This window comes from Vicugna pacos, chromosome 8, assembly GCF_048564905.1.
Source record: "Vicugna pacos chromosome 8, VicPac4, whole genome shotgun sequence".
Taxonomy (NCBI): Eukaryota; Metazoa; Chordata; class Mammalia; order Artiodactyla; family Camelidae; genus Vicugna; species Vicugna pacos.
Window position 1 is genome coordinate 51,733,495 of NC_132994.1, and position 24,474 is coordinate 51,757,968.

The window sequence follows — 24,474 nt, forward strand, 5'->3', positions numbered from 1 at the left end:
ACAAAAAAAAACAAGTTCTGGGCCCCAAACTCCACAAGGACAGAAGCTCCTTTGTTTGGGACTCACTGCCCTATGGACCTTTGTCATCTGGCTGTTGACTCATATCCTTTAATATCCTTCACAATAAATGAGTAATCTAGTGAGTAAACTGGTTTCCTGAGCTCTGTGAGCCACTCTAGTAAATGAATGGAACCCAAGGAGATGGTTGTGGGAACCTCAGATTTATAGCCAGTCGGTCAGAAGCATAGGCTACAACCCACACTTGAACTAGCATCTGAAGTGGAGGGCAATCTTGTAGGATTGAGCCCTTAACCTGTGGGATCTGACGCTATCTTGGGGTAAACGGTGTCAGAATTAGTTGAGTTGGAGGACACCCAGCTGGTTTCAGAGAATTGCTTGGGGGTGTGGGGTTTTGGGGAAAACCCCACACATTGGAACTGGTGCTGGAATCATCCTACCTGGTCACTCTGTGCCCCTGTATGGACCTCCTCCATGAGAGGGGAACAATGCTGAGGCCTTTCCACTGTGCTCTGGCTTTTTAAAAGTATATCTGTACCAAGGTCTAAACCAAGCCAAGCCTCTATCCACAACCCTTTTTAACCTATCACTGTATTAATATTACTATATATTATCATTCATATTATATTTTTGCTTATCCTATTTATGTCACAATATTGTGTGACATGAAATCATGAAGATTTATTAGTATAAAAAATATCCAATATCCTACAAAACTGAGAGATTCAAGAAAGCTTGTGATGTTTACTGCTACTCACAATACAGCTCTTCAAGCAACGGAAGTTACTTACTATGCGCAACTGAGAACCTCCAGGAAAGTTGGGATTGAACTCATTCCAACAGAGATGCCATTTATGACTAATATCAGCACGAGCAGCCAGAGCTGACTGCAAAAGAGTTTTGGAAGAAAAGCAGATTAACATGTAAAGAAGGCAACAAAGCTTCATGCCAAGGAGGGCAGGGAGGATCCCACAGATGTTAGTTTCACAGATTCCATGACTAAGTCTGGTACTTGTTCCCATCTGACCCCATTTCATTCAGTGACAGCACCTTTGAGATCCTTACATTTTGAGGAGGTGAAACATCAATTCATCCTGCTATCCCAGTGTCTTTGGTCACACATGTCACTTGCCTAGACTCAACCTGCCTTATCACCATATAAAATCCTTTCTGAATTGGTTAAAATGTTAATATTAATGTTGCTCCTTCAATCACTTGGCTTTGAAAGTCCATTGACTGAAAAATGGCACCGAAGGAAAGTGGTAAAGAAAGTGTCAGGAAATTACGATTTGTTCCATGTCAGTTACTTACTATCCATTACCCTGTTTACTCTTTGCAGCAGCCTTGCCACATAAGTCCATTAAAAATGATTAAAGAAGACAATTTAGGTGATACAAATACTTTCGGAAGTGGACGGTCTCCTTTTGGAGAACTGTAAAATAGGATGGAAACCAGGAAGCTTTTATAGGATAAAGAATATAGAACACGGAAGAGAAAAATAGAAAATATCTGATTGGCTGGGACCACACAGTCCACCTTGTTTGGGGTGAGAAGGCCCAGAGTTGGCTTGGCGTCTGGGGATGACTGGCTGGCTGGATAGGCTGCTTTTCTGGTCAAGAGGAGCACTGACAGGGACGTGAAGGTTTTCTAAGTTTTGATTTGCTGACATGGTCCTCGCCTGCTAAAGAGTGGCTCCATCTTGAGCCTAGAAAGAGGGATTATTTCAACAGTTCTATTGGTGGCTCTTTTATGTGGATAAGGAAACTGAGGCTCTTGGGATTTAAGTGATTTGCCCAAGTCCACATACCAAGTAAGTGGTAAAGCCAGAATGCAAACCCAAAGCTGAAGGACCTTGAAATCCTTGCTTTTCCCATATCATGCTTTGTCCCAGAGGTACCTAAAAATCTCTTAAGTAGCTCACTTTATTTTAGCAAATAAATTGTAACAAGCTTTAGTAAGCAGTTACGATATGCTCAGGAAGATGCAGAAACAAAAAAGGTCTGGTCTTCACCTCAAGGAGCAAGAAGTAGAAAAAGCAAAAGTATATTCTAAGAACTATTAGCTAAAGCTAGGTAACAACAAATGCTATTTTTAAAATAAAGTACAAATGTGCATTTGAAACACAAAGGGAGAATAAGCATTTTTCTTGTCTGAAACAGATTTTAGGAATCCCTGTTTGCTTATACCACTGACAGTATCTAGTAATACTGTCTGACAAACAATTCAGTATAGTCCTAACTGCGGTAGTTATTTAAATAATAAGATACAAAAATCCTAAGTATTCCAGTGTTACACCAAAAATTTTTTGAAATAATTCTTAATGCTATTTGGCCACAAATACAAAAGAAGAAAAAAAGTTACCTCTTAATGTGCAAGACTGGGGCAGGTCCTAAGAGCATGTAGCATCCTGCTGTGATTAAGCTTCCAAAAACCAGAAGCCACTTCCTTAGACGCTGGTAAAGAAAGTCCAAAGAAACTCTCAGAGGTAAAGATCTTCCATAATCCAGGTACACAGAGAAATCATTGAAGAACACAAGTCATGATATTCAAAAATCCAAATACAGTGAAGAAAACAAAACTTTACATGTACAACAGGTAGATGGTAAACACAAAAGCAAGGACAATATACCCAAGGCAGGGAGTGAGGAAAGGACAAGTTTTCCTTGGAAAGGGAGTGTAGCACAGATTTTGCACAGGATGAACTATTTCAAATATAACACACTTAAAAAGCAGTCACTGCAAGAAACAATCAAGTAGACGCAATAACTAGAAAATTCACATTATTAACAAATACCAAATAAAATGTTCCTTATAAACTACTCAGATGCAGGCTAAAATTACAGGGGTACAGTATGTGTTCAGGTATATAACACTATGTCTTAAAACTAAGCTCCAAACACTGTTTAAGACACTTGCTTTTTGTCACCTGGATGACTAGGTAATCTCCACGTAATAGGCCTTCCTAAACGTACACACGAATCTAATGAAGAGGGGAAATACAAAAATAAGCACTAAAGCCGGAGAAGCCTGAGACTTTGCTGACAGGACTAGTTCTGTACGGAACGGTTTAGCCCGAGTTAAAGGAGAATAGAGGCATTTTCCATCAGGAAGGCCGTGGGATAACCGATGCCACCGATGTACATGGCCAATCCTGTCCTTCCCACAGAAACACTGAATTATATCCTCTCAACCTGGTCAAGTCCTAACTACCTCTGAGCTCTGCCCTAATTATTAAGGTCAATCCACTTTTTTTGCATCAAGGGAGCCTTTTCCTTTAGAAAGTCTAATCCAAGCGTTTTTCAATAGTTTTAGTACAAGACCCCTTTTCCCAGATGAAGTAATTAAAAAGTGAATCTGTTCAGGGTGATGGCAGGTGGGAAGATACTGACACTTCATGCTGGTCCCTCTCCATCAGCTCAAAAAATTGAATATATTAGAATTGAAATGTTCTTACCTACCCTTCCCCCCGCAAAAAGAAGATAACTGTGGTGATGGATGTGTTAACTAGATGGCGGAAATCCTTCCACAGTGTGTACAACACCAAGTCACCATGTTGTACTTTAAGTATCTCATAATTTTATTTGTCAGTTAGACCTCAATAAAGATAAAAATTTCTCGATTGAGTATGTTAATTCTAATCAGTGGACCTCTAGATTTCCAGAAGTACATTTTGAAAACCACCAGTCTAAACATACAAAAGTAATCCTTAAATATCAATGAAGTGTACCTACCGGCACTTTATCACTGAGTAGGCCCACCAGTGGTGAAGAGATGGCATAGGACAGCGCCAAACCCAGGAATACCAGTCCCACATATCCAGCTGGTAGATTAAACTGTAAAAGAAATCCTGTATTAAAGGTACATGGCTAAGTCATTTGAAAAATAAGTATCTATCTTTTCTGTCTACCATTTCTTCAGCTTTTAATATCTACCACGAGTCTACCACTAACATCCAGCATCCTTCCTAAATTTGTCTTACTCTTATAAATGTATTACTTTTTCTCTATGAGGGAAAAAAAATCTAACCAGAGGTCAGAAGTCCTAGATTTTTTGCTTTGTAGTGTTTGACATTAAACATAGTATTATCATCCTTCTATGAATCATAGCATTTTCACAAGTAAAGTGATGCTCTGCAAACGTTAGGATGCACAAAAATTACCTGGAGAACATGTTAAAAGAGGGTCTTAGACCTTAGCCCTAGAATTTCTGATTCAAAAAGTCTGGGGTAGGGCCTGAGAATCTGCATTTCTGAGAAGCACCCCTAGGTGATGCTGACAGTCCACAGACTGAAGTGCACTGGTGTAAAAAATACTGACAGTAATATCTCTTCCATCCATCTCTAAGGGATATTAATATCGAATTAAAGAGTTAGATGATAAGGCATATTTTTAAAGGCTTTCAAAACAGTAAGCTACCACACAATTCTGCTACTGTTACCATTACCAACATGATATAAACGCCTTTCTTGGTTATCTGAGTTGCTTCCATTTTCCTTAATTTCTTTAACTAATCCTTAATTAAACTCATGAGATCTATTTATGAGTCAGTACATATTTTTTTTCAGTATATGTTTTAATAATTTTTATGACATAACTCAAGCTAAAAATTAGCCCTTTAACAATAGTAGCAAGATACGAAAGTCAGAAATGTCCTTTTCTGAATTTACAACTCTGGGGAGACGGTGGACCTCTTCCTACAGTAAAAGGCTGGGTGACCAATGACTGGACAGCAAATAGCCAATTCAAAAAACTGGTAAGAAGGCAGAAAGGCAACAGGAAAAAAAATGCAATAGAAAAAACATGAAAAATCTTGAGAGATTTTTTATAAGGCAGACATGAACAACTTGGGTTTATGAGAAATTGATTATGAGTTTTTTGCAGTGTCAGAACACAACTTCTTAAAAAGACAGAAAAATGACTCTTAAAGAGACATTGCTGATAATGTGAATGGAATGTATCACCGTAAACCCAAAATATTTTTCTTATGCATCACCTCATATTTGCTCACTGCCTCAGTGTGATATTATATTATCCTTCAAACCTTGGGCCAGACACTAAAATTACAGTCCCCAAATTTATCTGTGAAATACCAAAAACTGTCTTTAGCGACTTGAAGGGGTTGTGTTTCTGTGCTTTATTCATTCTAGTGCCTCAGCTAAAGTCAGTACGGGCTGCAGTGAGTAGGTTTCAGTCTTTACAGACATGGATTCATTCTCCAGTGTAATAACTACCAGACTTGGTAATATACTTTATTGCATTATTAATCATCTTTTTTCAAAACTATCTGAGAACAAATTTCTATGACATCAAACTTTTAGAATTCAGTATTTATTTTTCAGCCCTAAAAACCAGGAGAGACTCTCGGTTCCTTACTTCCATCTCAGAGTAACATAGCCCAGTCTTTAGAACATAGGCAGCAGCCTAAAAGGTAAGTGGACCCAGAGGGGATGTTAGAGAAGGACACCTCTCATTAAATGAGCCACAAAGAACCCCGAATGCCTCACTGGATTCGAAACAGAGGAAGTGTCTTTCCTGACTCGAGCGAGGTCTTCTGGGAAAAAAGGAGACCAGATGAAAGGCTTCTTTCATTTACACTAAATCAGACCTCTAGTTACAGAGATGGCACACAGGGAAGGTACAGGCTGCCTTGGTGTGTAGTTCTCATTCTGCCTCCTTCCTGCAGCCACTCACCACCTCCCACTAAGCAGGGCCCGAGGGCAAACAATTACGTGCACCTGCTACAATGCAGAGGCCTTCAACACCAGGCTACTCACCTTCTCCAAAACAAAGAGAGACAGCGTAGGATCAAGGAAGCCAAAACAGGAGCTGAGTGAGGTGATGACGAAGGATATTAGGGCAACCTTGGGTAAAGTGATGAGTTTCCAGAATGAGTGTTTCCCTGGATCAGACTCTTCGGGGAAAAAATTAAAAAGGAAATTAAGAGTGACAAAAATTGCTTAACTTTACTTTTCCACCTATTTTGAAAAGCAAAATTGGTAAGGTCATCTTTATCTGGTAATCCAAATAACTGCATCTCTGAGTTTGCCTAAATTGCATATTATCTATATTTGCAAAAGAAGTTATTCAAACCCACATGCCATGTTCAGTTTTTTTAAAAAATAATTTCTCAAACTCAGAAAGAATCAACTAGAATCAGAGTGTGAGGAGAAAAAGGGGGCTGAGGCTATAGGTCGTACCCTAGAAGTCAGTGAGGCCTTCCCCGAATGGGGCAGAAAACATGGAAAGTTTGATCTGGTGCGTGGGAAAAGCCAGAAGCTTTATCAGAGAACAATCTGTGTGTGCTGAGGAATCTGAGTTAAGCAAAGAACACAGGACAATTTTTTTTTCTGCTGGCAAAGGAAACACTGGATTGAAAGGGATGCTAGTGAATCATGTGTAAACTTCATCTGGTGTTCAAGGTCAGCTGAGCGCCAACCTGACTTCCCACCATTCCCCCAACAGCAACACAACTTCTTCACTGTCCCAAGCACCAGGCATGGTTGTTTCCAAGCCTCCAGTCATATCCTATAACTCCTTTCTTTTTCCTCTGCTAATTTTTCAGGTTCTATTCACTCTGTAAAGTCTGGTTCTTACCTTAATTATTCCACAAAGGTTACCTCTGTTTCCAACTGCACTTCTAATCTATGCCATGTAATTTAGCACCTAAACTATATTCCATTTTGCATTGTTTACTATTGTTTGATGACTTTTCTATCTTCCAATTAATTTATGAACCTTTGCTGAGTCAGGCAGCACGCAAAATGCTGGGCAGACAAAAAGCAAAGAAGATAAACCCAGACCCTGTCTTCACAGAGAGGCGATATTCAGGCGTGGAGAGAGCCAGGACGGAGCTGGGAGGGCACCTGTCGGAGCATATAAGAGCGGTGCCTTAAAACACAGGGAAAGCTGGATAGGAAAGTATTTCCAAAGGTAGTCATATCTAACTTGGTGTCCAAAGGGTGAGCTTGAGATAAGCAAGCAAAGAAGGAGGAAAGAATAATCCAGGCACATTATCCAGGAATGGCTCATTCAAGACTCAGAAGTGAAGAGAAACTGTTCTGTTTGAGGAAATGAAAGAACTGGAGGAAAGCAAAGGTGGAGGATGGAGAGTGGAGTAGAAGACACCGGTGTAGTGAAGAGAGAAGACACTCCAGAAGAATGTAGTGATGAGATTATGCAGGACTTCATAAAATATACTAAGAAGCCCGAGAAATAACTAATTATTTTAAACCTGAAGTGGGAAAGGGAATTGCCACAATAAGAACATATATAAAATGAACACATAACGAGTTAAATTGTTGAAATAATGAAAACTTAAGAGTGATATCTGCTTCAAGAGACACATGGCAAATCACCTAGGGAGCCTTTCCAAGCTACTCAGGCACTCTCTCTGCTACCCCCAATTCTGGTACATTCTCCTTGCAGGGACATGACTTCGAGGCTGACAACGCCTGCCACACAGAGGCTGTTAAAGTCAGGGAAGGGGAGCACCCCTCAGGTGTGAAGGGGCAGGAAAAACGCTGAGCACTGCAGTACTCCTTATTCAGCATTTAGATTAATGATTGAGAAGGTTCAGAAAAACTTCCCAGAAGAGGTCGTACAAATTAAGTTTCAAAGGATGCTTAGGAGTTAGAATAGAAGGGGAGATTTTCTGGTTCATGTGACTCACCTGCTGAAATCTAACAACAGCTCCTAGTGGCTTTCAAACTAAAGTTCATACTTCATGGATTTAGGGATTTTTCTTAAGAGAATTGTCATGTACATGACTGTGTTTTAGAAATATTTCTTCAGTATAGTACAGAAGAGGGGACTTGGTGAGAAGATAAAAAGGATGAGGGGAATTTATAGGCTGTGATTGGAGACTTGGAAACAATCATGCCTGGTGCTCAGGATGGTGAAGAAGTTGCACTGCTGTTGGGGGAATGGTGGGAAGTTGGGGACTAAAGTTGACTCTTAGCCACCCAAACCTAAGGCCACATTGTTTATGGGTCTGGAAGGAGGTACATGAGTGGGGCAGAGCTTATAGAACACAAAATTCTGCCAATGTCACCAAAATAAAAGAAAATGTAATTTTCTAGTTTCTGTCTATATGCTCTCCTAAAACAAAAATTTTTAAACGTATTCCTGAATGGGGACACCTAAATTTATATTTATAACCCTAACATTATCAATTTTTGAGTTTTTTTAAATAAAAAAAATACTAGTTTTTGGAAAACTAAATATAAGATCCTTCTGTGAATAAACAGTAAGTTTGTCAAACCATTCTGTTCATAAAAACATAGCTAACTGGGACTTTGTCAAGTTCATTGAAGATGCAGGGAAATTTTAATTGAGGAATAACAGAAATGAAAAGAAATAAGTACTAAGTAAGTAGGCTGGCAGTGATCAGAGGGGCTGCAAAAGATCCCAAGTTGTAGGGGTGAGGGTAGAGATGAGGAAAGCCAGGACCCAAAGAACAACTGATGCTGGGGCCAGTCGGCACCTAACCACAGACCTAAACACCTAATGGTGGTTCTAAATACCATGTCCACGATTAATTAGTAAACAAAGCTTTCTTCCCCCCATACTTGTTGATAAAGAGTTAACTCAATTCTTTCTCCTGCTGCATGAAAATCTGATCCGGTGTCTCAGTTCCTTAGTTAATAGCCTCGTTTTCCTCTGTGAGCCAAGTCCGAGCACAGGCCAGGATGCCTTACTACAGAAACAAGCATCACCACACGCAGAAAGAGGGCAGGCTCTCCTCCCACTCTCTAGTTAACGCTCTAGCTCTGTTCCACTCGCAAACTGATAAGGGTAAAATGCCAACCACGTTACTAGGCAATCTTGCTTACAATGAAAATAACTCCTGGCTGGTAAATTTCTCTTGTACAGAAGGAACTAGAAACAAATCACAAATACGTGATGCTTTGTGCCTCCCTGAGTGTGCTGACTCCTGTACCCAGCACGTGCCTTATGGAGACCCTGGCAGTTGTGCCCATGGCGTCATTACAGGATTGGTTGACTCCTATGGGGCAGAAGCTTTGAAGCCAAGATGACTCCCCATCACTGCCTGATGTGGTCCTGTGTCCTGGCACTTGAGCTCTGCTGCACACACAGCTTCAAGGACCATGGGGAAGGAAGGTCTGACCCTGCCCTCTTCTCACTGAGACTTGTAAGAAGACGGTGAATCTGTAATTAAAACCAAGAAGATATTGGTGGGCACTGCATTTTTTTTTCTTTCTTTTTGTATGGAGGTACTGGGGATTGAACCCAGGACCCTGGGCATGCTAAGCCCATGCTCTACCACTGACCTATACGCACTCCCCCACATATGTTTTATAATCAGAAATTAAATATTTGCTAGTTCTAAAGGTCAGAAAGAATTTATGACATACAGAAATTCATATACACTGATTGCCTACAGCAACATTTCTGAAAAGAGAATCAATTCTTTCAGCACGCTCTAAAAATCTATAACTGATTATATAAAATAAATGTGTATATGTTAAATTGGTCTCCTACAAGGGCATGGATATACTTAAATTTAAGATTCTTAAAATGAGTAACAAATGAGGGTCTTACCATAATTAGGTAAAATGCACATGTTGAGGGGAACCATCAGCAGAACTATGCATCCCAGAAAAATGAAAGGCACCTCGTAGCCGAAGGACTGATACAGGAAGCCACCCAGAGGAGGCCCCAGCACTAGTCCCAGTCCAGAAAAAATCTCAAGACATCCCTAAAAATGAGGAAATAAAAGGGAATTGAGTTAATATAGTTTCTTTGAAAAATTAACAAACATGTAATGCGCTGGATCTGAAAAATAACTCTCTCTGCCTCATAATTTACATACATACACCCAAGGTGGACCCAAAATTTAAGCACACATATTGAATTCATAAAAAATAGAAAAATATGAGTTTTTTTGTTTTCTAATCCCTATGATGGGGAAGATTTTCTAATTATGACATAAAGACAGATGACACAAAAGAAAAGATTGATAAATCTGATTACATGAAAATATGAGAACTATGAAAGGCAAAAAAAAATCAAAAGACAGATGAATAGGAGAAAAAAAATACTGACAAAGGACTAATTTCCCAAACTCACCAAGAGAGTGACTGCTAATCAATGAGGGGAAAAAAAGAACAATCCAATGAGAAAAGGGGCAAGTGATTAAATAGACTGTAGACACATAAAATGAAACACAAATAGTTCTAATGTGAACTGGTCATCTCTAAGTTGCAGGACAGCAAATCCACACTCCAAACATGTCACAAAATCTTGTTTTATAGAGCATGTCAACGGACCGGTATTCTTCTGAATGCTTTCTGAGAAATATATTTCTGGGAAATGTAAACAGTACACCTGTCACAGCAGCCACCACTGCATGCCAAATGGATGCAGAACCTAAAATGAATCTATCCTGATATATATACAAAGATATACTTACATAAGTGTATATATTTAACGAAAAGTGTGAGGATTTATATTTATACAGCAAATAGGTTATCTGATGGTCAAAACTTTTAAATTACTATAAAATATATAAACAAGTTCATACTGTATAGCACAGGGAACTATATTCAATATCTTGTAGTAACTTATGATGAAAAAGAATATGAAAATGAATATATATATGTTCATGTATGACTGAAGCACTGTCCTGTATACCAGAAATTGACAAAACATTATAAACTGACTATACTTCAATAAAAATACATATATACAAAAAAAAACTTTTAAACTATTAATACGGGTAAACAAAAGAATTTTTAGCACTGAGCTGATTAGACCCTGAAGTCTAGAGGACAATTACAGCTCTGAGGGTGGTATCTGTTCTGATATTCAAACCAGGAGTCCTTCAGGGATGCATGGATCCAGAGGTGAGAGCTATGGGAAAGCTAGTTGGGGTCAGGGAGGCAGCAGCTTGGAGCTGGGACAGGAACCTGGTATGTCACTAATATCCGGGGTCTAGGCATCTAAAGCAATATGTGAGAATTATGTCAATATGATGCTAAAGGCTCTGGATTTTTATGGTAAAATTAGACGGCACTCCTCAGACCAACGGCATTGAAGCACTTAGGGACTTCAAGGAGATCTCTAAGATCCTTTCCATGAATCCGGGAAAAGTGGAGGAAGGACTCTAGTACAAATCTGCTTCAGGCAACTCAGCCACAATCTAGGCTACAGAGAGACAGCAAAATACCACCAGAGAGGTGTAAGAAGAAAAAGGATGAAAAGAATATTTGCGTTTGCCTTCTCGGGAGCTTCTAAGCCCAGGAAGAGCACCTAAGTAGGACTATGGTACATATATTGACAGCCAAGCAGAAATTGGCATAAAAGGTAACAAAAACACAGAGAGTAGAAAAAAAGCAAGTCTAGAAGAATGGACCCCAGCTTTGACTTGCAAGGTCAAGCAAATATTTTAGCCCACACTAAAAAGGAAAACAGGAAAAATGCATAAAATACCTACCAACACTGTAGCCACATTGTTTGGAAAAGCTTTTGCAAGGATCGAAGACGACGCGGTTATCGCTGCAGAGAAGCTTACTGCATCTGTTATTCTCACTAGAAAACACATAGCAATAAACACCGGTCCTTCTGGAACTTGGTCCAATACACTAAAAAAGAGCAAGACAATCCTCAAATGCCAAACTGGTTTTGATTTATTTTTTTCTTTTGAGCTGTACTCCCTGAAAACAGTAGTACTGCAACCATAGTTACTAAGACAAATCTCTTCAGAAAATGAATTTTTGTAGAGTGTCTTTGTTATACTTTTAGTAAGAGAATTTGAGTCATAATGACAGCCTCACTGCCCTTTTCTACTGACACAGCTGATGCACTAAATAATAATACTGAAGAGGCCTTCTGAAAAATGTGGAGTCACTCTGACAAGAACGTATGTAGAAGAAAGACTTCTCAGTTTTAGCTCTTTCCCCAAAGAAAAGTACATGAAGAGGAAAGCAAAACCAGGAATCTGAGAAAGACTTCTGATGGCATTATCTTAACAGTTGTATCCCGATGTTCTTCAGCTGCTTCTCTAGGTAAGAAATTCACCTTTTGCTTAAGCCAAAAAAGTTTTGTGACTCAGAAAAGAGAGTTAAGTTTCTGTCACTCACAATCACAGCAGTCCTAAAGAACAGATTCAGTAGCCAGCTTAACGGTGATTCCCTTAGAGGATTCTTTTCTTAAGATCAATGTCATTCAATCCATTCTCCACATAATCCAATTCCCTTCACCATTAGTCACATGCCAGGTACTTAACAATAATGGTACTGATTGATTTAAAGAAACCATAACACTTTAAACTGAAGATAAACTATGAAATCTGTTCAAGCTCCCAAACATATCAGAGCATGACTTACCCAAAGAGAATTGTAACTCCTCCTGAGACAAGTAATCCTGCTACAAACATAAATTTTGCTCCAATATGTACAAGCTATAACAAATATCAAAGAAAAGTGGTAAATTGATGACTGCTACAAGTTAAGACTGACATAAACAAATCCACTATATCAGGAAACAGAAGATTTGGGGAAGGTATGTATAGTTAATAAAACATTACAATACTTCTCTAGTGGAATGACAGCACACATTGCTTACAAACATGGAAGAAGTTAAATATCAATCAACCCTAAGAATGGAACTGTCAAAAGAAGCACAATTCATAAAACATAATGGTGGTTATTTCTGCATCAGTGGAAATTATAGACCAGTAAATTAGAATAACACATTACATAATTTTTAAAAATTAAAATGTGAATATGAATGTTAATACTTACATATTTTCCAAACACCAAAGATGCCAGCAAGTCAAACAAAGCATAACATCCAAAGATCATACCAGTAACTGTGTTGCTGACTCCTTTCTTTTCAGCCTTGAAAGTAACAGAAAAGGAAACCAATATTTAAAAAAAAAATGGAGCTATTGGATCAGAGCATCATCTTCTTGTAAACTTTGTGTAGCAGTTTCAAAGATTATTATTTTAAAGTAAGCAGGGTGAGGAAAGAAAGGCAGCTAGTAAAAGCTAGTCTCTAACATGAAAATAATTCACTCATCAAGCCTGTAACAAATTGTTAGCTTTACGATCTAGCGAAAGAAGAACAAAAGTGGAGGCATCACACTTCTTGATTTCAAAAATAAATTACAAAGATACAATAACCAAAACAGTATGGTTCTGGCATACAGACAGACATAAAGACCAATAGAACAGAATAGAGAGCCTAGAAATAAACCCACACACATATGGTCAATTGATCTTCCACAAGGGTGATCAGGACACACAATGGGGAAGAGACACTCTTCAAGAAACAGTGTTAGGAAAACTGGAAAAGAATGAAACTGGACCCCTATCCTACACCACTCACAAAATGAACTCAAAACAAATTAGACTTAAACATAAGATCTGAAACTGTTAAACTCCTTGAAGAGAAGATGGGGGTGGGGGACTCCTTGACATTGATCTTGGCAATGATTTCTTGGATTTGACACCAAAAACCTAGGCAACAAAACAAATTAGACATATGGAACTACACCACATTAAACGTATTCACAGCAAAGGAAACAATCAACAGAGTGAAAATGCTACCTACAGAATGGGAGAAAATGTTTGTAAACCATCTCTATACCCAAAATATATAAGAATTTCCTACAACTGAATAGTCCAAAAAAACCCCACAAAGAACCTGACTTAAAAAATGGGCAAAGGACTTGAATAGACATTTCTTTAAAGACGACATGAAAAATGGCCACCAGGTATATGAAAAGCTGCTCAAGATCACTAATCGTCAGGGAAATGCAGATCCAAATCACCATGAGATATCATTTCATTATCTTTTAATTATCTTATAATGGTTAGGATAGCAATTATTGAAAAAAACAAACGATAACAAGTGTTGAGGATGTGGAGAAATTGGAACCTTTATACACTGTTGGTGGGGATGTAAATTGCAGCCACTATGGAGAACAGTATGGAGGGTCCCCCAAACATCAAAAAGCTAACTCCCAGACAAGCTTCTGAGTATATATCGAAAAGAATTGGAAGTAGGGTCTCAGAGATATGTGCACCCCCTGTTCACTGCAGCATTATTCTCAATAACCAAGATGAAACAGAAGGAAACCAAATGTCCATCAACAGATGAATGGGTAAAGACAATGTGCCATATATATATATATATATATATATATATATATATATATATATATATACCTATATATAGATATAATGAAATATTATTCAGCCTTAAAAAAAGGAAAATCCTGGCATTTGCAATGACATGGATGAACCCTGAGGAAATTGCACTAAGTGAAGTAAGCCAGTCGTAGAACAGACACTGCAGATTCTTATATGAATTATCTACAATAGTTGCACTCACAGAAGCAGAGACTAGGATGGTGCTTCTCAGGAGCTCTGGGAAGGGAGGAGTGGAGAATTACTGCTCTTTGGGTATAAAATTTCTGTCATACAAGATGAGCTCATGTTATGTTCTCACCACAAAAAGGAAGGAAGGAAGAAGGGGAAGGAAGAAGGGAAAGTAAGAAAGAAAGACAGAAAGAAAGGGAGAGAAAGAGAGAAAGGAAAAGAAAAGAAAAGAAAAGGAGGAGAGAAGAGAAGAGGAAAGGAAAGGAAAGAAAAGAAAAGTAAAAGAAAAGGAAAGGAAAGGAACCCAGAAAAGAACACATGGGAATTTTCTGATGGATGTGTTTAGGATTTTGATTGCAGTGATGACATCACAGGTGTGTGCATATGTCCATACTCACAAGATGGCTATATTAAATATGTGCAGTTATTTGTATATGAATTATACCTAAAGTCCCCTATGAAAAAGAAAAGAATTGTTAGCTTTAGCTGGCAAAAATCAGAACTAGAGTATAAACAAAACAAAAAACCTTGACTGAGAAAATTTGGGCTCTGCTTCACCAGTGGAACTAAGCAAACAGTTGAAAAATCTTGACATACTTGCTTTTTGGTATCTGTGAGATAACAGAAAATATATATATAGGTTTCTGCCCTCAGTTCTTGGCACAAAGCTCCTAAAATCCTTACAATCTCCTAAGTGATAAGAGCTCTAGCAGCAATGTTGTTCTAATATTTGGTCTTTGACCCTGGCTCCTGATACTGGGCTCCTCAACCCCTTGGCATCTCCTGGGTGATAGGAGCTCTAATGAGGCAACTCTGGGTGCACTCCTGGATAGGGGCTGGTCACCAGAAAGACTAAGCCATGATCAGAAGCTTGGAACAATCAGTCCCACACCCCATTCTCCAGAGAGGGGCTGAAAATCGAGTTAATGACTGGTCATGCCTATGTGATCAAGCTTCCATAAAAATCCTTAAGGTGTGGGGTTTGGGAGCGTTCAGACTTGTAAGCACATGGAGATGCTGGAAGCATGGTACACTCAGGATATGGAAGTTCCATGGCACCTTGCATATACCTTGCCCTGTGTATCTCTTCCATCTGCATGTTCATCCATATACTTCATCACATCCTTTTATAATAAAGTGTAAGCCTTATGCAAGTGTGTCCCTGAGTTCTGTAAGCCACTCTAGCAAATAACTGAATCAAAGGTAAGGAGAACCTCTGATTTGTAGCCAAGCTGGACAGATGCTACGGGTAACCTGGAGACCTACCACTTGTGACAGGCATCTGAAGGTGGGGGGCGGGGGGCGGTCTCATGGGACTGAGCTTTTAACCTATGGTGTCTGCGCTAATTCGGGTTAGTGTCAGCACTGAATGGTAGGACACCCAGCTGATGTCACAGAGAATAGCTTGGTGTGGGGAAAGAAACCCACACATCTGGTGTCTGAAGTATTTTGAGTGTGGCAGTAGTGTGAGTGTAAAGGAGAAACACAAGAGGAAGGTTTTCCTACTCAGTATTACATTTTGGTACAGGATTGAATGTCACTAAAAACAACAACAACAACAAAACCACTTTGCTGCGCAAAAAACTCAAGAACAGGAAGTTCCTCAAGCTGAAACATGAGTCATCCCAAGTCTGGTTCTCTGTTTCTGATACCAATATCAGCCACCTGACAGGCTCGAGAAAAGAGTTTTCTTTCCTGACATCAGCAACACAGATGAAAGTAGCTCCCCCATCTCCCCACAGTCTACATGCTCCTGAAACGTCTGGAGTAGTTTATTATGCATCAACGATCCCTACTAATATTTCTAGCCCATCCTATCAGGAGCTCCTAATATAGCATTTATTCTAAATCTACTTCTTCTGAACTTCAAATGCTACTATTAGTTGTGATGTACAATTGAATAGAAGGCTTGAAAAAATGTTAAACCCTGGAACTATGGTAGATCCTTCCATCAGATTCTAGCTATAATCATTTAAGGAATTAAAATGTGAGCTTAATTTCAAGATGGGCAACTTGGCATGTCATGGAGTACTAAGCCTAAAATACACAGTTCTCCATCCTATCAGGCAGTCAGTGGTCATTTATGGTCATTTATTGAACACCTTCTGTGTCAGGCGTGGTCCCTGGGAGACAGCAGTGAATATTATGGTCAGAAAATCCGATTTAGATTCATCCTTTCGCCAGAGCTTCAGCTCTTCCACAAATGACTTTACTCTGAATACAGAAATGCACACACACACTCCTACACCCTTTAAAATCCATTCTCTACAACAGCAGACTTGTATTTCTTTACGTCTTCTCCCTAACTACACTTTTACAATGAAAATTTACTTCATTGTTTCCCATATGAAGTTATGATCTTCATTCAATCTTTGTCTTTTTTAAAAATGTTCTTCTTGTGTCCTTATGTCTCTAAATAAACCCTACATGTCTCAAAGCATCATATCACAGGAAACAAGATGGGTGAACTCTGTTTTTGGCTAAACCATAGGAAGGAAGGGAGCCCTCATTCTAGGAAGCAACCCCAACCCGGAAATGTGGTCTCTAAGTGTCAGGTGGTAGGAGAGAGTGAAAAAGTTGAACCTACAGCATTACAAAAAAAACTGCTTGGCCAGGATTTAAGCCTATAATTTTATGAAACTCAGAATTAGTTCTTCTCCTCCCATTACCGATAGTCACCTGAGATAAGTGTGGAGAAAAGAGAAATCTCACTATGAAAGATGCTTTTAATGGCATCCTCGCAAGAGGTTATGCAGTAGGTAGATGGGAACATGGAGTCCACACTTCTTCTGCACAAGGGTCAGGTAGCATTAGGGGGTTAATTGTGCCCCTCAAACTTCTTATGTTGATGTCCTAACTCCCAGTCCCTCAGAATGTGACCTGATTTGGAGATAGAGTCTTTGCACGTGAAATCAGTTGAAATGAGGTCATGAGGGGTGGAGTCTAATCCAATATTACTTGTATCTTTGTAAAAAGGGGAAATTTCTACAAAGAGACACATAGAGGGAAGATGATGTGAAAAGAAAGGGAGAAGTCAGCTACCTTCAAGCCAAAGAGAGAGGCGTGGGGTAGCTCTTCCCCTCGCAGCCCTCAGGAGGAGTCAGCCCTGCCAGCACCACTTTGATTTTGGACTTCTAGCCTCCAGAGCTGTGGGACAATACATTTCTGTCATTTTAGCCATCTAGTTTGTGCTGCTTTGTTACTGCAGCCCTAGCAAAGTAAAGCATGCACCTCAAAGAGAAGGTGTTATCAAGGGTGTCAATCAAGATGTAGAAAGAACATTCATTGGTCAAGTCACCTTATCCACGTTCTTTGCTTCATAGCTCTGGGAAGCATTCACTTCCTGAGTCTTGCAGAAAATACATAATAGTTTGAGCAACTAACATTTACCAGACCCTCACTATGAGCCATGCTGTTTTATATGGGTCCTAACAACAATTAAATAAGGGATGTATTTTTAGCTGGCCCCATCTTACAGAAGTCTTACAGAGGACACAGACTTGCAAAAGTTACTTGTGGCATGGTCACAGAAGCTGTAACAGCTTCCATCTTGCATAGGATCCCACATTCTCTGCAGAAGCAGGATAGTAACTGAGGATGTCCTAGAACCACAGACCACAGCAAGAACTGAACACCACTCTTGGCATGTGGATCCCGCTTTGCCTTAGGAAAGCAAGAACAGCTACTGAAAGCAATTTCTAGTTCACTTATTAGTCTCTGCCAAAGGAGGAAGGAGCCAGAAAAAAGGATGAGTAGAAACAGGAATCCTGCACCAGAAATTAAGAAAAAGGGTTTTGTTTCCCTTGGCCTGGTGACCACCAGCTAATAGGAAGGATAACGGGATACGCAGGCAGAGGGGTAAGTTCTAACAGGGCATTTGTCAACCTAAAGCTTTAATAAGAAATGAAGAAAAAAAAAGTCCACTCTTCATATCTACAACTTTTAAAGTTAGAAAACTCTCTCCCTTGCCTCTTCTAAGCAAAAAACTAAATCAAAAAAAAAAAAAAAGGTACACACCCACAACCCGGCTTTCCTTTACTTGTATTGCACGAAGAAGAAACTAACACTAGTTGCCCTCCTTAAGTTACAGCTGAGCAGGGAAATGCCCTAACTTACTCCATCTGAATTCCACTGGCTCCACCCATCACTATATTTTTCCAAAACCCATATCTGCTCAGTCAACTCTGTCTTGCTCAAACACCTCTGATGACTTCTCACCAACTGTGTCTTTGGCATGAGTGGAAGGCCCCTGGCAATCAGGCTCCAACCTGCCTCCTCAGATCCTCTGCCTCCATGAGACCTCACTCCACCCCAGGCCCAAGCCACACCATTGTCTGCAGTCCCCTAGGAACATGCTATTTACTTTGCTAATCTCATGACTATCTCACCTAGAACAGGTTTGGCTCTCTTGTTCAACATGGAAACTATCATTTCTCAAAGCTCATCCTGCGAAGTCCCTTCCAGTATCACCCTTCCCTCCCACACGCACCATCCCACTCATGCATGGCAAAATTAAACTTTCTCTTCTCTAAAGCTTCCTAGCATTTAGGACAACCTCTTCTTCAAGGAGGCCCAAATACTCTGCAACTTTTTTTTTCATATTTTTTCATTGCCAAAGGACAGATGAGAGAGGGACATTTTGCTAATTTTCCTTCCAGCCCTAACACATCCAAATGGCCCAGCACACTCCAGGGTGGGAAGTCTTTCAACCTCCTCCTCCCATTCAGTAAACAAAACTGGACTGGGCCAGTCACTTAACTTCTGAGTCTGTTCCTTCATTTGCAACACGATCAGGTTCTCACTATTCTGCCTATCTGATGGAGTTGCTGCAGAGACCAAATAGGATTAAACGTGTGGGAAAGCACACTGGAAACTAAAGGCGCTTATGGGTTCAGAGCTGTACTGTTCCTTTAGCAAAGACAAGTCATGCTTATCCTTTTTTGTAGCACACAGAAGGAAGGACCACATGTGGCCAAAGCAGTTAGACGACTGGGAAGGGCCAGCGCATCACGAGCAGAGGCTTTGAAGAGCATGAAGTAAAACACACGGGCACATTATCTCCACTCAGCCAAGACAGTCCCATTCCTTCCATACTATACCCCATCGACCTCCAGATTTCAGGGGGCTTCTCTAGCTGTTATTCCTTCAAGTTTGTACCATTATCTGTAGACCCTAACGTCACACAAAAGGCTATGATTAGAAGGACCTAATAATATCACTCATAATTCTTCCTCGGCACAAACATTGATAGTAGGGTTCCATACAAAATTCAAGTCAGAAAAAGAGAATGGACCATGTCTTCTTAACACTAAAATATTAATAAACCCAAACTCCAGGAAACAGAGTTACTGTCTTAAGAGGTTTTGTTTTGCAATAACATCAAAATCTCAGTTATTCAATACACTTCCTTTTTTTTTTTCAGTTGCAGAAACCGAATAAAGATGAATCAAAGTACTTGGTAAGCGAGGTAACTATCAGAAGGTCAACTATATTTAGATGAATTACCTCCCAAGATGATGGGGTTTTTTTTGACTAAATTTTTTTTCAAATATTCTCTAAGAAGTCTTCTGTTGGCTTAAGTTCTAAACATCATCTTTACTACATGCAGATTTTTAAATATTCCATACTATCAAATGAAATATTTCAAAGGCTTTTTTAAAACATTAGTAGTTCATAAGGATATGAAAATGTCTTACCTCCGTCGGGAAAAAGGGTCCAAGGATAGAATAGCACATCATGGAACTGAAGTTAATGGAAGCTGCTGAAATCAGTACAAAAATCTGTTCTCTTGAAAGTCGCCTGGGGATCTCCCTTACACTTCCTGGAGAGCCATCACCTTGAAGGCAAACACACTGCAATTACAAATATGTAATTGGGGTTACGGATCAAAGTACAGAAATGCCATTTCTGTGCACGATGCACTCTGAAGATAACATTTGCTGAGCTAATGGCTATTTTGAATATAGCACATTTGATCAAATGTCATGCAATCCTTGTATATCACTACAATTTTCAAAATACATCACTTTCATTTACAAGCCATTCCCTATTAGAATTTCAGTGCAGAATTCATCAAACCATGCTCTGTTTGCCTTCACCATAAGGCCTATTTCTTTCACCTTTAATGGATTCCTTTGAGAAGGATGAGGCCACAGGATGAACTCCATAGGGTACTGTTCTCTGAAGTATAACAGACTTTCTCAAGTTACTAGCTTCACATGCTACGTGAACTCGATGTTTGAAGCACATCGTGTTAGCTGTTTATTAATCATTCCAGGATACTATCAAAGTCAAGTGAAGTGTAATCAAAAGAAAACAAGGCAAATCCTTCAACTGGAAAAATAATACTTACAATGGTAGCTCCTGGGAAAACAAGCCCCATAAATCCATAAATCAGTACTTGTTTACACTAATTACTGGTCTTTTGCATCAATTATTTTAATACTTATTCCCACCATTTAATTTAGACACCAGGCCAATTACTCAGTTTCAAACATCCAGTGAATCTAATTGATACTTTTAAGTTAAATGGTTTTAAGAAAAAAGAAATTTAAGTAAGAAAGATATATTTGAATTGCTCTATTTTTTCGGGAAGTTGCCATTGCTGTCTAGAAAAACAAAAATTTGTGCAGCATGAGGAAGTCTCAAGAATCTTTGTAAAAATTTTGGTAAAGGATGAGGAAGGCAACTGAGAGAAAGTTAAAGGCGGGGGACAACAGTGGATTTTCATGTGTCTAATGGCATACTAATTTGAATACATTCTTAAACACAATACTTAAAAGCAGAGCTACCGAGAGAAACTATTAGAGACCGCACGCCATCCCAGTGCTCAAATTTTAACCCCCTCGCAGAGAGAAAAGGCACGCTGACCCGAGCCCCAGGCCAGGTCCCCGTCTTTTCGACCTCTCGGAAACAAATCAAGCTACCGCTACTTCAGTCGCTTTTAAAGAGACAGGACACAAGCCACCAAGGCGGGTCCAGCCGAGCTGCTCTTTGGTCACCTCCTGGGGGGCGCGGACCTTCGGGGTCTCCCGGCGCGTCCATGAGCGGTACGAGGACTCCGGCGCCCGGGTTCCCGGGTCCAGGCCTGCGTCCCTGGACTCGAATTCGAACCAGCTGAAAAGCGGGCAGCGACTGCTCAGCCCGGCCCTAGCATCCTCGATTCCGTCCGGATAGCGCCGCCCGGAGTTCCACGCAGCCTGGAGGACACCGAGGAGCTCTGGGGGGCGGGGCGGGGCGGGGGCGGAGCAAGGCCTTTTTTTTTAAAATGCGGACTGTTAATGTCCACCACTTAGCATATGCTGTCCTTTTTTTCTGTAGGAGAACAACAACAACAACAAAGAGTCTATATTTCATATAGTTGAACCCTTTACCTTAAAATGAGCAAAATTTAGGAATTCTGAAAGTGAGAAAGGAAGCTTATGTAGACATAGAAAATTTAGGGAATACCTAAAGTAAAAATACAAATGTAAATTAGAAAATTAGATTCATACTTACCCTTTAAGAGTGAGTTATTCTTCACAGTGGGTAACCTAGAAATGAATTAACTGGTGTGAAGCACCCAGAGTAAAAATATATTTGCAAGAATTATAATGAATATTGAAGACACAAGGTGGAATGGTTGGGGGTACCACTTTTGGAGGCCGATGCTTGAGGTTCGGCTCAGGGCACTTAAAAGTCAGCCCTCCATATCCTCTTTATGCATTGCTGGAATTCAACCAAGGAGGGAGGGGGTCGAAAATATTTTTTCAAAGTTTTTTCAGAAATTTCCAAAAAGTGAAATTTGAATTTACCAAGCAGTGACAACTATTTACATATCATTTAAATTTTATTTACAACTATTTATGTATCATTTACATTGTATTGGGTACTGTAAGTATTCTAGAAATGATTTAAAGCGAACGGGAGGATGTGGGTAGGTTATGTGCAAATACTATGCAATTTTAGATAAGGGACTTGAGCCTCTGCGTTGGGGGTCCTGGAACCAATATCGTCGAATACTAAGGGACAACTGTACTACTTGTTTGTGACTTCGGGTGATAAGGTCATTTTCTCCATCTGTGTAACTGAGATTATAATACTTAGGTGGCTGTGAGCACTAATGATAAAACGTATGAAGTGCTTGATGTGCGAACATGACTGCTGCTATGTCACTCCCACCCTCACAAATTTCTGACACACAAACAATAGGGGCTTCACTTATCTTCACTGTATTCACTATTTAGGAAGGGTTAATGTTTGAGGACTGGGAAATTCTTAATCAGAGGCCAAGGGAAAAACAATAGTCTTGAGTGACTATATTGTGCCAGGCATTGTGAATTGAAAGATGAGTGAGCCCTACCAAGTACCAAATCTCTTGTCTTTAAACAGCATACATACCTCCTTCCAGCAGATAAAACAGACATGATTAACAATTTATTACAATGCAATGAGTTTTACAGGAGAAACATACTGGAAGAACTGTTTACTTTGGCTAAATGAGCCCAGGATGGCTTCCAGAGGAAGTGATGTTACATTGGCTCTTGAAGTTTATGTAAAAATTCCCAAGTGAGCACATAGGTAAGGAAAGCCCTTAGAGCCACTCTAAATAGAAGGATTAGCTCTAGCAAACTTCCCTTAAAGTGACCTTCCAGAATCTTTATGATCTAATCCCTGCCAGTTTCTCAAATCTCATTTTAGTCTACGTTCTCTCTTCAATCTAACATCAAACCATAGAGGAGAAATTTCTTGAATTATTTCTTTGATGACTACATTCCCTTACACCCATACAGATCCACTTGCCCATTACTAACCTCCAATCATTGGTTTTAGTTTTCACATGCATTATATCTACAAATGCTATGAAGTCTATAATGAAATGTTATATTTGTTTAATCATACTTTCTTTAATTAATTAGAAAAAAATAGTCTTTTAAGTTTGCTGACATACTTACCATTTCCAATCTTCTTTATCCCTTCTGGAACATCTGAATTTTCAATTTGATATATTTCTCTTCAGCATAAATGCCTTTCTGTAACATTTCTTCAAGTGTGATCTTCTGGTGATGAATTCTGTTATTTTTTGTTTATCTCTGGATGTCTTTATTTTGTCTTCATTGTTGACAAGTCTTTTTAATTGGATATAGAAATATGAGAATTGTCTTTCAGCCCTTTCAAGACACACAGTTCTACTGCCTTTCAGCCCTGTAATTTCTCAAGAAAAATTCATTTAATTTTGTACTATTGGTCTCCTGCATGTTATGCACTTTGTTTTCCTGGAAGTTTTTGGAATTTCTTCTTATCTTTGATTTCAGTAGTTCACTTATGATGTACCTAGGTATGTATGTGTTTGTATTTCTACTTCTTGGGCTTCACGAATCTGTAAATTTATGTGCTGCATCAAATTTTGGACATTATTTGGACCAAATTTTGGATGCTTTTGGACATTATTTCTTCAAATATTTTTTGTTTCATTCTCTTGACTCCCTATGGCACTGGAATTGCATATATGTTAGCATTATGTATTCAATTACATACATGTTGAACCTTTTGATTTTGTCCCACAGATCATTGCAGCTCTATTTTTTTCAATTGCTTTCTTCTCTCTTTTCTTCAAATTAGAAAATTTCAGGTTGATCACACTTCAAGTTTACTCACTCTTTCATCGTCTCCAATCTGCTGCTAGCCCTTCCAGTGAATTTATTTCTCATATTTTATCTCAGTTCTCAAATTCCTACTTGATCCTCTTTCATAGTTTTTGTTGTCTCTATTTGTTCATTCATTATGAGAATTTATTAAACATTTTTGAGCACATTTTTAGTAGCTGCTTTAAAATTCTTGACATTTTGAATCATCCTGGGGCCAGTTTCCATACATTGCCTTTTCTTTTTAGTGTGAATCATGTTTCTGTCTTCTTAGCATATGTGATGATTCTGGATCATATCAAGGACATCATGGATGATACATTGCAGAGACTCGGGATTCTCCTGTATTGTTTTAAAGAATATTGGTTTTTTTTTTTCTTTTTTAACTTCAGCAGTTAACCTGCCTTGATTCAAACTTTGTTTCTTAGGGATGAGAGGCAACTGAATTCTCTGTGTATTTTGTTTAGCCTTAACTATGTTGCTTGGAGT

The 24,474-nt window shown here is 39.2% G+C and overlaps 1 protein-coding gene across 10 annotated transcripts in view; it reads right to left on the reverse strand.

Annotated features, from left to right (window-relative positions):
* Positions 1 to 24,474, reverse strand: part of SLC18B1 (solute carrier family 18 member B1) — a 34,495-nt gene that overhangs the window by 5,304 nt on the left and 4,717 nt on the right. For 3 of the 10 annotated variants that reach the window (XM_072965890.1, XM_072965887.1, XM_072965892.1), the window contains exons 2-11: positions 21,860 to 21,894; positions 20,059 to 20,198; positions 12,782 to 12,877; positions 12,365 to 12,438; positions 11,473 to 11,620; positions 9,579 to 9,735; positions 5,792 to 5,928; positions 3,750 to 3,851; positions 2,380 to 2,471; positions 810 to 905 (exon numbers count right to left, since the gene is read on the reverse strand). In XM_072965890.1, the coding sequence (XP_072821991.1) occupies positions 810 to 905; positions 2,380 to 2,471; positions 3,750 to 3,851; positions 5,792 to 5,928; positions 9,579 to 9,735; positions 11,473 to 11,620; positions 12,365 to 12,438; positions 12,782 to 12,877; positions 20,059 to 20,100 (944 nt within the window). In that variant the 5' untranslated portion in view covers positions 20,101 to 20,198; positions 21,860 to 21,894. The other 7 variants (XM_031680044.2, XM_031680045.2, XM_072965888.1 and 4 more) reach the window with 6 other exon arrangements.